Here is an 18,077-nt window from a genome sequence, read left to right on the forward strand (position 1 = left end):
TAGATCACCATTCCTGACACATAGCTGCAGATAATTTAAACAGTATCAGAAGATAAACGCAGAACATTTGACACACGATCAGATGGAAACAAAACATATAAAACTATTACAAAATATTACTAAACATTAACATTATAATAATTGGAAATAACTAACCTTGTCCTATGATTGTAATTTCAGAAATGCAACAAAATTAATTCCGTATTTTCAGAAAGCAGAGTACAACTACTTCTGTATTGTGGAGGCTGCAATATCTAAGTAAAGAAGCTCATATAGTATGGTTGTACGTATTTCTTGCAGGCAAACAGTAACCCACAGATTTAAATTAGAAAAGTACAGGCTTCAGAAATTAAATGGAGCCTTCAGTGGCATACATGCCTGTGTTTCAGATCCAGCAAGTCAACCAACAACGTACAATTTTTCCATAGGACACAATATGCTGAGTTTCTCTGGATAAGTCAGGTGTATCTCACATCTTTGACATCTCAGTATTTCTCACTTAAAATGTGGTTTGATACAGTATTTCCTACAAAACAGTATTTGTCTCCATGATTTCAGTCACAAATAATCTAGCAAAATACGATCAAAGTTTCAGCAACAAAGTATTAGGTGTTCAAACAAAAAATACACAGTTGAAGACAGCTATGATGTCACTCAACTAATAAATATTTAAGAAGGAGACAGTGAAATAAATGGAAGGACTTGCTATCATATTAATCAGAAGCAAAAGTTTGGCAGTTGTACTTAATCCCAAACACTGTAAGTCTGATCAGTATCTGCATTATGAAAGGATTCAAATCCTTTCGTCATGAGTAAGAGTAGTTGTTTCCATGAGGAAAGAGGATGTTTTGTAAAATACAACCATTTCTAATCACACAGAAGATAAATGATCAAATAAACCTTACTGATAGGAATAGTTTAAATATCACAGTTACAAAGACGGTAGGAGGAAACAGAACTTTTCCCACAAGAGCCAAAGGCGTGCAAAATAAAGTATCAAAAAGACAAGATAAAATCAAATCTAGTTCATTTTGTTCTATAAAACAAACCAATACTGCGTCCCACAAGAACGCCTAAAAAGATTTAAAGCTTCAAAAGAAATTTGGTTAAAAAGGTCTGATGAAGTCTAATGCATGGAACTTTTAGTCACTGAGCAAATAAGAGAAGACACTACACAGAGAATCCTGTCAAAAGTAAGCACATAAGACCAAACAGGAATCCATTTCCTTTCTTGGATGGAAGCACCAAATGACACAAGACCTTAAGAGAGAAAACAATATAAGGATATTGCATAAAGAATAAAAAAATGTTTGCTCATATAAATTAATACATTGCTAGTTACAGGCACCTGCTAGCAAAGAGAAAACTTTATATGGTTTGTTATAAAATTTGGTCCAGTATTTAATGTGCTCTTTGTGGTACTCTTGTTTTCAGACACATTATTTTGATGTTTTATAAACCCTTGCATTCATAAACCAAAAAAAAAGTTCAAGTCTAACACACTGCTCAAGTCCCAGCTGAATGGCAGAACCCAGAATGATTTCCCAACTGTTTTTCAAGGCTAAACGTGATCAGTAGCTTAGGCTGGCTTTAAAATAAGGCCAGAAACAACATTTATTCAATCTACGATAAAAACCACAAGGCCCCAAGCACTTTAATTTTAGTACAACCCACAGAAATTCCCAACACTCCATTCTTTACACATCCTTCAGTTAATTTCCATCAGACTTCATGAGTGGCATGCTATTCAAGACAGCTGGATTCTGCAGTTTTTCATATTCGTTTTTTTTGGTTTACTGGTCACAACTAGACAGGGTTAAATAAAGGACACGTTGGTTATTTAGGAGCCAAATTTGAACTTCTGAGAAAAACTAAAACTACTTGTGTGTAAGATTTCTCTGTTTCCTGCAAGACTTTGCTTTCCATAGTGGTAGGAATAGCACCACGATGTGCATCCACTACTGGATTCTTGCCTCTAATCTGCATTACTCCAAATTCTAAGACTACTGTTGAGTTTCATTTGTGAAGGTAATTTCTTTCTGCTCTTTTCTTTCAACTCGTGGGAAGACAAGGTATTTATATCTCACTACAGAGCTGCCAAACATAACTGAAACCAGTACAACAGTTGTCAGCACCTGATGTCAACTGAAAAGGCCAAAGCCTACTTAAGTTTGCATATGGCAAACTGATCTCCAGAGGGAACTTCTGCTTCCAAGGAAGCAGTATGGCTGTCAGACAGCCAAGTACGACAGCCCACACTGCTGAGAACCTATAAAAGGATCTTCCCTTTGTCTTGTTAAAGAAGGATAATGTTTCTTTCTTTAAGTTCAGATTGATATAATCAGGTAATGGTCACTGAAAGCAAAAATTTTGAAATTTTAACACAGATTTTGATTCCTGTTGAAGAAAAGGTATAGTGAAAATATTCATAGGCCATATTTATTCTGCTGCATATCTGACAACTGATACATTTATAATAAAAGCACATTTTACAGTAGAAGCTTGTAACTGTTTTATCTCACAACTGTTAACACTCAAAGCAGAATGACTGTAATATTTTTAAATTCCTATTATTTACAATTGTCCACACGTTATTTAGTAATATGATAAAACCAAAATTCACTTTTACTATAATGTAATAGTAATATCCGATTTACACATAGCTGAAAACAAAATTTCCTTTTCTCCTCTTGGGAAAAGAGAAGTGGGGAAAAAAAACCCACACACAGTCAAAGTGAACACTGAGTAGTAACCAAGTGGCAAAGTTTTCTTCTATGCAAGACATAACAGATCATGAAGCCAAAATAAACATTCAGGTTATATTAACGACATGAAGAAATAAAAATAAAAACCCTGGAGGCATCTCACCTTTAGCTCTGCTTGTATGAATTCTGCCACGCACCCAAACCACTTCATCAGCCTTCTCCACTGTCAAGTCTTTTATTCGAATCAAAACTCTATCTGAATTACAAAAAAAAAAAAAAAGCACATTTTAAAATGGTTTTGTTTTTTTTTGAAGAAAAACATTTTTCACTTTAAACTCTAAATACATTTTCTATCATTGCTAAAATTTATAATAAATCCAAAACATTATTTTTTTTTATCTACAGCATAATGGATGTACTGAAAACACACCAGATCCCATTTCCTTTCTCAGTGAATTGTACTTGATCAAGTAGTTTTAAAATGGTTCAAGCTTATTGTTTGACTTCTACAGCAGGGTCGAACTGCACTAAAACAAAAGCAAGACTTACTGTAGTCCACGGATGGCAGAACCCAGCATGACTACACTATTTTTGATAAGACTTCAACTGTGGTGCACTGTACTACGTGCACTCATTAGTCTGGATTTCTACTAGCTAAAGGATGTCTGTCCTGCTCCACTGTGCAACGTGAAAGTTGGTATGTTGAACATACCGAAAAAAAGGCTCAGAGGTGACATGACTATTCTCTGTATCTACGTAAGCAGGGTGAATATCATCCTAAAATAATTATTTAAAATAAAGAGGAGAAGGGAACCACAAATAAATGTGCATTAGAAATTAAAAGAAAAACAATAGTATTTTGGAACAAAAAAAGTATTACTGTGTAAAATCAGCCAAGTTTATTTTAAGAGAGAATCTGTTTGACAACTTGATCAAGCACTACTATCACTCTATGAGCCAGCATTCATCAGAAAGAACCCTTCAAATTCTATGTACCCAAGAAAGCTAAATAACAATAACAATGCACGGTTTGGAAAGGACAGATTTTGGATAGCAGAGTTAAATATAAAAATTATGAAGGAAAACATTTTTAAATAAATTAGGACTTTAAGAATTGCATACAATGATTATAAACTGCCAACATGCTGGCTGCATGCCGCTATTCCTTGAAATGTACTTGTTTAATTGTGATTTTCCATAGATTTTTGGACAAATGTATTTTTGCATGGTCTCAAACATTTATTCCTTATAGTATCTACAAACCAGTTAGAGGATATACATAGCATTGCAGAGAACCTCAACAGTTCCAACAGCTACACTTACTCATTTACGCTTCATATGTGGTTAAAAAAAATCTTCAAGGGAGATACCGATCCTTATGGGTCTCTTCCAACCCAAGATACTCTATGACTCTATTCTATAATTCTATGACACATAACACAAGCAAATTCACTCTCTGTTTTCCATCACAGACTTCTGCTTTGTTTCAAAATAACATTAAATTTACTAAGACAGCACCACTCTAGACCTTTCCCGCCAAAACTTTTCCAAAGTTTGCCGACCCCAGGTTACCATCTGCTGCTCTGGACTCCTTCCATCTGTCTCTGAATACCAGTCACAGCTTGCCCTGCAAGCCAATTATTCTGCACTGGGAATTTTAGGGGGCTTAAAATGTTTATTAGCTTATGCTTAGGGCAATGTAGCCTTTTCTTCAGAGACACACATCAAATCCAGAACAGAATGAAAGTGCATAGAGAAATGTGACAGGAAATTGACTCAAATATATTAATTGTGTGTGTGCGCACACACGTGCACTGGGAAAGGGAGAGAGGGGAATAAAGATGTTATCACTTGCCAGCAACTTCTGATGTTCAAACTTTATCAGTACTATAAGAAACAGGCAACCAGCACAACCCATAAGCTTTACTATTTCTAAGAGATTGATATTCAGTTAAAATTACCTCAGTCAACTTAAAACTGTATTGTTAGAATATTTTCCAGGCACAAGAATAAAGACAGAATGAGGTGTAACCCTTTTTATGGATCCTTAGTGTTTCAGGAACCATCTGCATAGAGAAATATTTTTAAAAGTCTTTTGGATACATAACGGTTCATGTTTCATCAAGACTAAACAAAGCACCTTTAACACAAAAAAATTTATATGGTATGAATTATTAAGAACTATTTAACCTTTCATAAAAAGGGTGGTAAAAACAATATCCAAAAAGAGACATCATAGAGTGATATTTTCCAACAGCAGATCCCAGAATCCTAGAACGGTTGAGGTTGGAAGGGACCTCCGGAGGTCATCTGGTTCAACCTCGTGCTCAGGCAGGGCCACCTAAAGCCAGTTGTCCAAAGACTGCATTCTGATTTTTTAACATCTCCACAGAGGGACACTCCGCCATCTCCTTGGGCAACCTGTGCCAGTGCTCGATCACCCTCACAGTAAAAAAGTGTTTCCTGATGCTCAGAGGGAACCTCCTGTGTTTCTCTTGGTGCCCGTTGCCTCTAGTCCTGACACTGGGCACCACTGAAAAGCGCCAGGTGTAGAAACTGTTATATCACTTTGTTTCCCTCCTTCAACAGTTCCCAAATCTTGTCTTTTTTTTCCCCTCTCACTTCTAAAATGCCAGTAGGTCAAAATAATGTCTACACTTGTTAGTGTAAGCAATCATTTGTCGCTCATTTTCTCTTGTCCAGCCAGTATACCGGTAGCTCGAATCTTCCCTCTGTACTCTCATATACCATTTCACTCGGAATTCCTTTCAGCTCATTTCTCTCTCTCCCATGATAAAAATGAAGCTTCTTGTTCTCACCTTTAAGGTCCTCCCACCATACTCTTCAGACTACCACCTACTTGTTCTTTCACAAATGCAAGCTATACTTACATTTTCCTGCGTTCTTGTCACATAAACACTTACAGACAATTAAATAATGCAAAAATAAAACATATTTTAAACTGTGCTACAGTTGCAGTGAAGACAAGGGAACAAAGACTTCAAACGAAGTTCGACCAAAACACTCCCTAAGTCTGCAATTACACTTCCAGCCCCAATTCAAGGGGGGCCCAACTCATGCTAGCTCACCTTCACTGCCATTCTGAAGCATGTTTAAGGGGAAACTGACTCTATAATTTTACATGTCCCTCATGTATAGCACCATCTCTTATTTTCAACATACTAAATATCCTTATCTTTTTCTCCCACCTCTAACCTCTTTTAAATATGGGAGGAGAGGATAAAACTCTGAAAAGCTGTGTGGGTTATACAAGTCAAAATCACTTTTCCACTCCAGATTCCCATTCCCTGCCTGTCATATCAGTCTGTTTGCCAAGTTCATTTATCTTGCATCATGGAGTTTTGAACAGTATGATCAATATTTCTGTTGTCTCTGTGAAGTGCCAGCGTCTTTAAAAGTTGGATGAATTTGAAAAAAAGAAGGTAAGTTTAACAAAAAAAAATGAAAGCCAAAAGTAGTATTAAGATGAAAGCAGCTTCCAGGGAGGGGAAAATAATGGGGTTGAAGGGAGAAATGGGAATGGCAATTGGAGTTTTACCAGCAATCACAGCCTCAAGCAGGCAGGAAGGACTTAAAGACATGATGTAACAGCAAGTGAGAACATCAGATGGCCAGGGCAGCCAACATGAGCAGAAGACCGAAGTGGGCCAAGAATGGAGGCACAGGTGTGTGTGAGACCAGTAAAGCAGGGTGGAATATCTATGTAACCACTTTGTGAACATGTGAGACGACTTTTCATTTGCCTGCAGAGGAACAAGAACCTACGAGTACAGCAAAAGGCCAGTAAGCCTAGACCTTGGAAAGGGAGAATAATTTGCTCGGATCACTCTAAGCTTTTTAACTTCCCGTGTCCATCTGGTGTCCTCAGGACAGTGCAGCTACTTCAGCAAGCCTAAAAGCAACAGCGCTGCAGATGTCCAGCTGAGCTCCTACCTAGGTCCCTGCCACCTGTATTGTCTGCTGGCTCCAGTTACCAGACGGTATGCGGATCTGCACATGTCATACCCCAGTTCATTATTCTGACTTAGAAATGGCATGTACCCACAGACTCCAGAAACAAACAAAATTAACACAGTACAGACAGATGGGAATGCCCGCTTTTGTGCTTCCCCGCCACCCCCTGCCCCAAGCAGAAGTTCCTCCAAGACACTCAATGCAAGTAGAATACTTTGGGGAAAGGCATATATCTACTCCTGATGCTGAATGACGAATTCACCATCTCAGGAGTCCTTTGATAAGAGCTCTCCCTGGCAGCAACTACTGAATCTTTAAATAAGAAGGCATTAGTTTCAAGGAAGAGACTAGGCTATCTTGAACTTCTTTATTATAGGAATTTTGGTTTTAACTGTTACCTAATTTTGGTGTTCTGGATAACTATTGCCTAAAAAACAGAACAGCAGGAGCATTGCAGGTTGTATTTTAAGCCCAATGGAAAACCTATTCAATCTTGTCCATACATTGGCTCAGAGTTTTTTCATTTAAACAAGGATCAAGGGGACAACAGATTTAAATACAGCACTCAACCTTTTTCATATAATTTCCTGTAGCTTTTGTCATTTCCTTCTCAACATGCTTTCCTTCTCCACAGTATTTTTGAGTGTTTCTTTTGAACAATATGAGATAGTTGACAGGGCACTTTCTCCATTAGAGCAGGATTTGATCCACCACCACAATCTGCCAGCGTGGGTCTCCCACGCAGTTGTTTGCTATGGGGCGTGAAACTCACAGAGGAAACACAACTTGCAGAAACTCTGAATGAGCCAAATGCCATTGCAGAAGAGTGCGGGGAGAGGAGATCCCACAGGGCAAGTCAATACTAACTTGGAGAAGTTACCTTTTTCTTAATTTTATACCTTTTAGGTTGCACAACTGCACACCAATTTATGGATAGTTATGTGGTTACACATAACTACGGATGGCTGTGTTCCTGCCCCTTCCAGCAGTCATCACACCCCTAGCCAACTTCTTCCACTCTACGATAGCTAAATAACTTATCTTTACTGTGCTGAAACAGATCAGCAGAAGACCCAGCATCAAGAAGAGGAAGACCACAGCAGCCAGCAGTTGGGCTGGTTTACGAAGTAATTTCAGCTTTAGTTCTCTTTCTTTCACAGCTAGTATGTATTTTATTCAATAATGACTGTTAATACAGTTTCTAGTGATTTTCTTGTCTCATTACATTCTTGATATAGTGTTCCCCTTCAGTTAGTTTCAACCTTTGACTGCTTTTGTGGCTACTCCTCTTCCCTACATTCTCCATTTCCCTTCCTAAGGGAGGTCAACCAAAACAACCATTCAGAGGAGAAAAAAATCACCTAATCACAGATGAAGTTCCTTTCTTATATTTAGGTTTGAAGAAGTTACAAAAAGGCAGTCTATTACCATCCCTCATTCCTGTTTCATCCATTGAATAATATGAAGATTAATATTTCTTGGGATGTTGGTCTGGAAGGTTGTTCTCTAGCTGACAAGTCTTTCTGAATCCCAACTCCCCATCAGTAGAAAATTAGGATTTCCTGAATTCACAGTGGTATGAATAATGATAAAACCCATAAATATTAATACATATTATTAATTGATTTGGTGCTCATATGCAGGAGTAATGAAGGCTACATAAACACAGATATCCTACTCAGAGAGCACTGTTGCAGCAAGCCACAGCAGAAATTACTCCAAAAAAAAGAACTGACATCCCAGGACTCAGTAAATAATAATTATAATTTAATCTAAAAAAAGGCAAGCCCGCAGTGATGGGCACAGACAAAACCAGACAAACTGTGTAGGGCATGGTCCACGTAAGGGCAAAGATTGAGATTCCATAACCTCTCTGGACCCAGCTCCAATATCCAACCACACTCATGATTTTTCTTCCGTCTATCTAAGCAGAATTTCCTGTGTTCCCACTTGTGCCCATGACATAATGTCCAATTACCACACACGTTCAAGAATCTGGCTTTGTCTTCTCTACACCCTCCCATTAAGTAGCTTTAACAGTATTGAGATCACCCCACAGCTTCCTCTTCTCCTGACTGAGCAAGCCCAGCTCCCTCAGCCCCTCCTGTGCTCCAGTCCCCTCAGCAATCTGGTAGCACTCCATTGGACTGGCTCCAAAACATTAATGTGTTCCTTGCACTGGAGAGCTCAAAACTGGACAGAGTACTCCAAAAGAAGCCTCACAAGTGCCAAACGTATTCAAATAAAGGGAAAGAATGGCAGCAGAACTGGAATGAAAAGGTTTAGTATATGATTTCTCAAACAAGTGCTGAAGATATCAAATGTAACTTTTTTTCCTTTTTTTTTTTTTTACTCTCCACTTTTTAAAAACCTTTTTTCATTTTTTAACTGACCTGGTTTCTCTTGGGACTGTATCATTGATGACACTCCATATCTTTCTTTAGCATAATCCTAAAATGGAGGTGAGAAACATATATGAAAGAAGCATACACAAAGAGACTAAAAGAATCATTACAGAGTTAACTGAGGTAATACAAAATAATTAGCTATAATATGAAAGTCAAGAAATTGTGTTTTAGACTCTTAGAGATACACAAGTGAGAGAAGATAATTGTGCCCTGTACAAAAAAAAAAAAAAAACAACAGAAAACACACATTGGGATCATTATCTGCTACACAGACATTAGTATGAATACCTCTATGAAGAGCCTACTCCAGAAAAAATACTTGAGCCCTACAGAAGTAGATCTATTGCTGAGCATTTCCTTCCTGCATTCAGGTACACTAAGAAAACCAGCTGATCACACGTCATTAGGACAGTCGAAGCAAGCTTGACCAACTACTAACAAAATCTGTTAGGTTAGACACAGGAGGTGGGTGTTTTCATCAAAAAGATCACAATTCTAGTTTCCCAACTACATCCACGCATTTCCAAATAAAAGTGCCTTGGTTTATTTATTTTATTCTATTCAATATAGGAACTTAAGTTCATTCCAACTACTTTATTTAGGGGGTCTTTGTTTCTCTGCTCTTGATGAATCCTAGTCCATGCATAATTTTACAGAAGCCACCTATACTCAAGAGTTCCTTAGCGCTGACGCATTTTTGGCCTTTCGACAGCAAGCAAAATTGATTTTATAACAAAATGAACCGATGCTCGTTATTAATACTTTTTTTTCCCCCTTCTTGAAGAAATACTAGCCTCCAATTTTTCAGCATTGATCTGTGATCTTCAAACACGAGACAGACCCACAGGCCAGGCCAGCAGGAACCACGGGTGCTCCTGCAGAAGTGGCCTGCTATGGAGCGGCAGCCCCGGTGTTTCTGCAGGGCCCTGCAACGGGCACAGGGCACAGCCACGGGCAGGGCTGCGCTGTTCCTCATCGCTCACGCAGGGCCTCCTCCACCCGCACACGCGGAGGTGGGACCCCAGTGGGGCCCGAGAGACGCTGTGTGACCGGAGAGGCGCGGAGCTCTTCGGAGAACCACGAACTGACCGGGCCGGGCGAAGGGGAAGGTAGACAGGCAGGGCGAGAGCGAAAGGCAGCTCTGCCCTCGGGCCCGGCCAACCCCCCCACCTCGGGCCTGGCCTCCCCACCCCGCCGAGGACGCCGGCGCCAGCCCCCTCAGCGCCGGCCCCCTCAGCGCCGGCCCCCTCAGCGCCGGCCCCCTCAGCGCCGGCCCCCTCAGCGCCGGCCCCTCGGGCGGCTCCGGCTCCTCGCTAGGCCGGACCCTGCCCCCTTCCCCCTCTGGGGACAGGCAGCCTCCGCGCCGCGCCCGCCTCCTCCCTGCGGAGACCCACATCGGCCGCCGACGACTCTTCGCTCTCCGGGCGGCGGTCCTGGCCCTGGCCGCGGCTGGCGGCGCTCGGCATCCTGCTGCGGCGGGCGCGACCCCTCACAGCCCAGCACGGCTCGGCTCGGCTCGGCCCGGCCCTGCGCGCCACGCCGCTTCCGCGCGCCCACCTCCCGCGAGAGCGGCGGCGGCAGCGCGAGAGCGCCGCGGCCTGCCACGCGCGACGCCCGGCCTATCGCGAGAGCGGCGCCGCCGCCTCGGGGCTGCGCCCTGCGGAGGGCTCGCGCCGCGGGGCGGGGCGCCCTCCGCGCGAGGCTCCCGCCTTAGCGCTGAGGGAGGTGCCGCCTCCCTCCGCGCAGCCGCCGTCTCCTCCTCCTCTCCTCAGCCGAAACGGTCGTTTCCGCGAAACCGCGACCGTCCCCATGAGGCTCGGCGCCTCCGGCCCTGCTCTGACGCCGAGGCGAAAGCCGCCGTGCCGCGGCGGAGGTGCGTCGGGCTGGCCCGCGGCTGCGAGGGCCGGGCAGCGGGTGGGGCTGGTCCCGGTCCCCGCTCGCCCCGCTCCCCAGCCTGGCGCGTTACGGGGCGAGTGGCTGCTGTGCGCGGCTCAGCGCGGCAGCCGGACCCGAGCGCGCTTTTGTTGTGTCTCGCCCGCAAACTTGGCTCGCCAGGGCTTGCCCTGAGAGCGGTTCAGTCGCCTCTCCCCCCGCTCATCCCGCTGTTTATTATTCGGTAGCTAAAGCCCAAAGTAGGCCTGGTAGTTAAGGGAGAACGCACACCAGTGCGAATCCAGGTGTTTCCCTCCAGCTGGGTGCTGAAATCAATGCTGCGGTACTGAGGCTCGTTGCAGGTGCCAGCTTTCAAATGGCATAAATCAAAGTCACAAGCAGCTGTGGAATCCTGTGGCCGTAGGTTTTTTGTTTTGTGCAGGACGAGGAGAAGGAGTTAGCGGCCCTGATTTAAATTGCAGGTTTGAGTTTTCACATTTGACTAACCCCTCTTGCGGTATCGATTAGAGTTCTTCATTTCCTGTCCTACAGTTGTTTATTTTAGAGCACGTTGTGCCGCGTTGGTTCAGCATGTCTTCTCGTGGGAACCCCCTTGCAAAGTTCCCCTTCTGCCTCTGTCTCAGAGAATTATGCACTTCACCATAAGACCGCATAGCTTTCACAAAATCCTTTCTTCTCGTGCAAAAACGCTGTTGCAAAAAATTAAGGTCCAGTAATAGAGAAAGCAAATCGCAGTCAGTTTTCATACCTCCTCACCACAAGGAACAAAGTACGGTATCGCGTAGCGTACTTAAATGCTAATGTAACAGTAACAAAACACGTGGATTTCTTACAGCGCGTCAGTTGTGTCTTTTCTGTTACCTGTCACTTAGAACGCGAGGCCGAGCAGAGCCACTGCTGAACCTTAACTGACAGACAGATGCAAATCTTGTGCCTCATCACCGCAGAGCAGACAGTACCATCTGTATGACAGAGTGCTCTGTAATTCTTGACGTTTCCCTGACTTTGCTGCGAAATTCAGTTAAAACAACCCTTATTTTTATGCTGGGAGCATTCCAATAGCGAATAGCGTAGTGAATATTTCCTCTGGGGCAAATAACCTGAAGTTGGTTCTGAAGGAAAAACCCTTTTGATATAATGAGGGTGTTAACTGAAAACAAAACATGGCCATTTAAAGGGCACTGTAGCTAATTATTCCATCGCCAAACTTTCAGAAGAAGCATTTTCCAGAGTTCATGCTCTCAGGTAATTTGTCCAGAATCCCTTTATTTTGCAGCACGGAAACAAAATTCTACAATACATTAAAAACAGAAAAACTGATTAATTTTAGGATGAATTACTGACAATAATTATTTCGTATTTGGTTAAACAAACCATTCAAAACTCTCTGTTTAATTTGGGTCTGTGGCGAAAATTTATTTTTCCATATCCATCTCACCAAATTTATTGCAAACCTTCTGTTAAGAAAACAAAATGCTGTGTGCAGATGATGTAGCTCATCTGCTGCACCTTCTGTCTCATTGCACTGTTATTGAAAATCACGTAATTGGGGCAGTACCTGCAGTGAACCTTAGAGTGATAAGTAGGAGCGAAGGCGTCGCTGGGCGCGGGTGGGAGGTGGAGGGGCTGGGGGAATGGCGGAGCGGCCAGTGCTGTCCCCTGGGCCTTCCTGAGGATTACCAAATGAAAATGACATCACCAGCAGCCAATTGGGGGGTCCCGGGAGTACAGCTGGATGGAAGCCATATTCCACTTAAGTAACAAGACATGACATACCATGTGCTAATGCTAAATAATTTATCCCTCAGGCATATAGTGAATTGCAAAGCCAAGCTGAGCCCTGGTCAACAGTTTGTAGTTTAAATTAAAACTGGCTTTTCCATCCTAAAGGGAGGGAGGGGCTTGTCAACCGTTGTGATCGAAAGTAGAATGCAGAAATTCCCTTCCCCTTCCCCTTCCCCTTGCCCTTCCCCTTCCCCTTCCCCTTCCCCTTCCCCTTCCCTTCCCCTTCCCCTTCCCCTTCCCCTTCCCCTTCCCCTTCCCCTTCCCCTTCCCTGTTATAATTTGATCTAATCAAAACACTTTTTAGTGATTTAGAGGATGTGCTCCACGTTATTAACATGAAGGAAAATCTTGGAGCAAGTTGTAAGTCACTATGACTAATGATATCCAATACATCTTTGAAACTTAGGTGTTAGCTCCTGTAATATCCGAAACTGAAGCTATTCCAAACTTTGGTCATATGTATATTCATGTTACAAATGTTATATGGATGTTTCCATAGCAGAGTTGTAAATACGGCAGGAATCCAGAGGCATTTGCTTCTGCTTAGGCTGAAGATCCTGCCAGTAAGCCTCTCTACCGGATAGTTTGAGCTGGCATTGCGCAGAGGCTGCAGATGATGTTAACCACAGCATTCCATTGTTGACTGCTGGAATTCGCAGTGTGGCCTTTCCATTTCAGTGGTCCAGCTAAGCTTGGCCAAACCTTTGACATGCCTTTGTTAAAATACGGTGCTGTTCTTACTGAAGAGCCAGGTGCCACAATATTCTGGACAATACTTCCCCAAAACCACGAAAAGTTGGAAGTAGTCAGCACCTCCCATAATCTAACCTTTTGTAGCACTTCACAAAAATATTTGCTCCAATATTCTTTAGTCTTCCAGTGTACTATTTATCAAGAAATGAACTGTTAAAATGTACACTGTGTTGGTGGGAAGGAGATAGGAATTGCCGAGAAGTTATTTTAGAATAAGAAATTAAAAGGGCCTATGGAGTAAGCGAGAAGATATTTACCTAGTCGCTACGTGTTTGGCTGGTTAAAACCTGAAGAGCATGAAGTGGTACAGAGTTAAAAGGAGCATGTGGAAAAAATACAAACCAAATTGGTAGTGTCTCTGAAAGGTCTTTGGGGAATTCAGCTTTATTGCCACAATAGCACACTTTCCAGCATGCAATTACTTGTTGTCATGGAAAGAGATTTTGAAGATTTCTCTTATTTTGGATGTTTAATTTAAGGAAGAGGTTGCATTTGATTTTTCCTTTCCATATTTGTTTACTTAGCTAGATTCTCGTATGATTGTCAGGCTGGTATCCAAGTTCCCCTTAGGTAACAAAAAGGAAAAAAAATCCACAACTGAAAAAAATGTAGCAGCAGATAAAAAATGAATATATTCTTTTTTTTTGTAAGTCATGTAAGTTCATAGTGTGCATTCTGTGATAGGGAAAGCTCTTCTATTAATAATTTTCAACCTTGGCAAAAATACATTTCTGTAATTGATCATTCTTTTTTTTTTTTTCCTCAAACATTTGTACAATGAGTAACAAAGCCTTTGCATCTAAATCCAAGTAGGAACAGAATTTGGCAAATCTAATTCCTTCCTGGATTTTCGCAGCTCTACTTCCTTTAGGAAGTTTTTAGTCAATGGGAAACAAAGGCTTATTGAAAGGATTAAAGTTACAGCTATTCTCTTTGTTTTAGAGCTTCAATCACTGTTTTCCTCTAGTAAACAACGTTTGCAATTAATAAAACTTCTAAAAAAACAGGAACTTTGGGGAAGTACGTGCCTATGATAAGCAGCAGGATTTCTTTTAACAGAACTCTACACAAAGGTGTAGTCTTTTTAAGTTAAGACAATGATAACAATTGAGTTTCTCTGCACATTTTAAAAGTGTTCCTTCTGATAAACACAAAAGAACACACACTACGGTCAGAGATGGGCAATACATTTAAATAGGATATATCTTGTCAACAGTTTATTGTGTCCCAAAATGATTTTAAATAGCTGCAAACAACTCTCAATTCATATCATGCCTAAACCTAGTAATCGTGTCTTACACAATGAAATATCTGTGCCTGTTGGACATACAGTACTGCATATATTTATGAACTATCGCCCATAAATTCTTTATTCTTTCCTTTAGATGATGCTTGGGAAAGGCGTTTGGATAGCAGTTATCTGGGCATGAATAAGAACACATGGAATATTTAATCTTTATAATTTATCTTTTGCTGGGTTTATGGCATGAAATATCTTATGAATATTTACATGTTTATGTCAGCTGCATTTTTCTTACTCGCTTTATGTGTTTACTCACGAGGAATTATTTCCTGACAGAGGTAAACTGAGGGAAATGTCGCAACTTTGCTGACGGCCCTCCCTGGAGGGCAGCGTGGAGCTGCGGGATGGCTGGGACTGACGCTTGCAGGAGGCACTTCAAGAACAGCTCAGCTGTTGTTCTCACCCAAGTGTCCAGTTCTTTTTCTGGGGTGGCTGATGTCCAAAGGATGCTGAAAACGGCAATCTGGAGAATAAAGGAACTGCAGTGCTGACTGGCCCCTTAAGTGCAAGCGCATTGTTGTTTCTTACACGCCACTTCTCCTTTACAAAAAGCATCTTAAGCCATCATCCTTCTGATGATAATTTTTACACTTTTAGCTCACATATAGGCAGATTTGTTCTTTCAGCTTTTTCCGAGTAAATTTTTGCTGTGAACTGAGAGTATCTTTAACCTCTAACCCAGAGTCAACTTCTGGTGAAGTTATGAACTTTTAGAAACAGAAGGTTTCAATGGCAATCCTGACTCAGACTTTATTTCAGTGGCAGGAACAGTGCTCTCTTATCAGTAGAACGTGAGTCAGGCACCAACAGTAAATCTGATCTTTGAGGTCATCCATTAAGAGTAAATGTTCTTTGTTGCTGTCTGAAACAAACAAGAAACAGAGACGAGTCATCTAAATGATTAAATGTGACACAGAGGATGTTAAATACTATTTTTCAGACATTTTCCTACAGCAATCATGAGCTATTTTGTAAACAAAGTGTGTTATTGATTAAGGGTGCTGCACCAGACATTCTGCATGTATACACTGAAACAGGCTGTGAAGACAGTCACACAGAAATTTGTAGGTTCGTGTAAACGGACAGACTGATTCCTAGAGGAAATAAGCGTTAGCATGAGAACAACAGCTGAACTAAAATCCCATAAGCCAGGAAAAACAGCTACACAATTACACTAACAGGTGGTTGGTTTCAAAACAAATTTCAAGGTCTGACAGCTCTGTGCACCTGCTTTGGGCTGATTTCTTTTAAGGACTTGGATTTGGCATGAACCATTGATAAAAACCATCATTCTTTGTGTCTGAGAAAAGTCGTCATTACCATATAGTGATGATAAACTACTAAGGCTTTCTAAAAGCAGTACTTAGCCAAAAGGTAATATGGGTCATTCTGCACACTCTGTCATTACAGCTCAGGCTTTTCTCTCCCAGAGAGCTTCAGGCAAACACTGTTAGGATCAAACCTCTCCTTCTGTAAACAGAGATAATTCCATCTCACTAGAGTGGTGCAATCTGAATTAGGTATGACTTCAGCCTTTGCCTTCACTGTCATAACAAAAATCAAATTTTAGTTGATAGGGGATTGTGAAAAAGACATTCAGCAAATTCTGTTACAAAGATTGTACTCTTTTTTCTAAATTTTTTTTAATTGCTAACATTTCATTTGAGGAGGTTTTTTCTTTGCTTATATTTGTTCTCAGTTTATAGGAATTTTTCCTGAGTTTTGGACAAAAGAAGGATGGTCATTTTCATGCTGGGGAAAAAAGAGAAAACATGCTTTTATCATTTAAATGTCTGGTATTGATGGTTCTTTATGGATAGCTACTACATGTCAGTAAGAAACAGTATAAATCTGAAGTTTGATCAGAACAGATTTATAAATGTAGCATTTTGGGTTATACAGTAACAAGAAGTTACTTAGTTTCTACAGAATTGAAGTGACATTTTCAGAATGGTCTAAATACCTAGAAATTCAAGTTCCTCTAATTTTCAGGTAGTGGGATTACATACTGTGCCAAGTTTATCACATCTCTGTAAGATCTGGGCCTTCGTTTTGAACACCTCATTTGCAAACCTAACATGTCATGTTTTTACGTGATGTGATCCTCAGTTCTAGAAATGTGTTTTGTTAGTTTCTTCTAGAGGGAGCAGGAAGAATGTCATGCTGATTTTCAACTCTGAGCTACTAGTATGATCAAATTATATGCATACGTACAGCCTAGTTCTGTTCTGGGAACACCGGTATGACCTGCACACTGGGCAAACTGCAGCTGCTTTTCACCGCTGTACTTTCTCTCTCCTCTTGTCTGCTGAGCAAAACCTGTAGGCATTTATAAATCTTATGGTGTTCAAGATTGTTGGGAGTGCATACAGAACTGCTAGTTTAGTTCTTTGTCCTACTGGAGGGGTTCCTCTCTGCATTTTGCTGTTTTTTTAAGACATAAAATGATGAGTGTATGGTTCACAGCCCATACCAGAGGAACAGATAAACAGGGTGATTAACCTGGCATATCCCATCTCCTTTTTACAAATGAAAATGCAAATCGACATGATAACAGGTTTTTGTTTTAACTGTCCCTCATTCAGAATGACTAAATATATTACCTGACACAGGGTGTTTGGTTGTTTTTTTTTTCTGAAGATTTCGTTTCTCAGACCTTGATAGATTACTCCCTTTTTTGGATTGATTTGTTGAGGCCATTCCTGTTAATTTTGCTTGGGTACTATATACGATTTAACTATGTGAACGTCAAGGTCTGTTTGTTAATTTTTTGTATTTTTGCAGTTACATTCCAGATTCCATGATCTGTAGACTTGAAGCCATCTTAACTGGAAAATAAGATATGAAAGATAATAAGTTACACCTTGTGGAATATACTTTAAATGTACATCTTTCAGTTTGCTGTATCAGTTTTCTAGGTTTGCAGTGGTTTTGCTTTTGTGGTAGTTATTCAGCAAATAAAGACTGAGGTGCCCTTTTTTTGGTAATCTACTTAAGACAGACACTAGCACAAAGCCAAAACCTCAGCTGCCTTACTTGAGGAGGAAGAGTTAGCAAAGCTGAGCATTTTGTTCAAGAACTGGGTGCAAGGTTTTTTAACTTGAAGTATCAAGTTATGGAAAAAAAAAAAATTGAGAAGATCATGTGGAGGAAGAGTCTGAGGATTTGCAAATTTTCCCTGAGGAATATCTGACAGCAAGCCAGGGACAATAGTCCAATAAGCTAGTAGAGACTGGCTGTCCACAGTACTGTCTT

The 18,077-nt window shown here is 41.1% G+C and overlaps 1 protein-coding gene across 1 annotated transcript in view; it reads right to left on the reverse strand.

Moving 5' to 3' along the window:
* Positions 1-10,554, reverse strand: part of DARS1 (aspartyl-tRNA synthetase 1) — a 42,170-nt gene extending 31,616 nt beyond the window's left edge. The window contains 3 exon segments of the mRNA XM_086615549.1: positions 2,869-2,961; positions 9,074-9,131; positions 10,483-10,554. Of these exon segments, the coding sequence (XP_086471675.1) occupies positions 2,869-2,961; positions 9,074-9,131; positions 10,483-10,554 (223 nt within the window).
* Positions 10,555-18,077: the final 7,523 nt, after the last annotated feature.

This window comes from Tauraco erythrolophus, chromosome 8 (genome assembly GCF_009769465.1).
Source record: "Tauraco erythrolophus isolate bTauEry1 chromosome 8, bTauEry1.pri, whole genome shotgun sequence".
Taxonomy (NCBI): Eukaryota; Metazoa; Chordata; class Aves; order Musophagiformes; family Musophagidae; genus Tauraco; species Tauraco erythrolophus.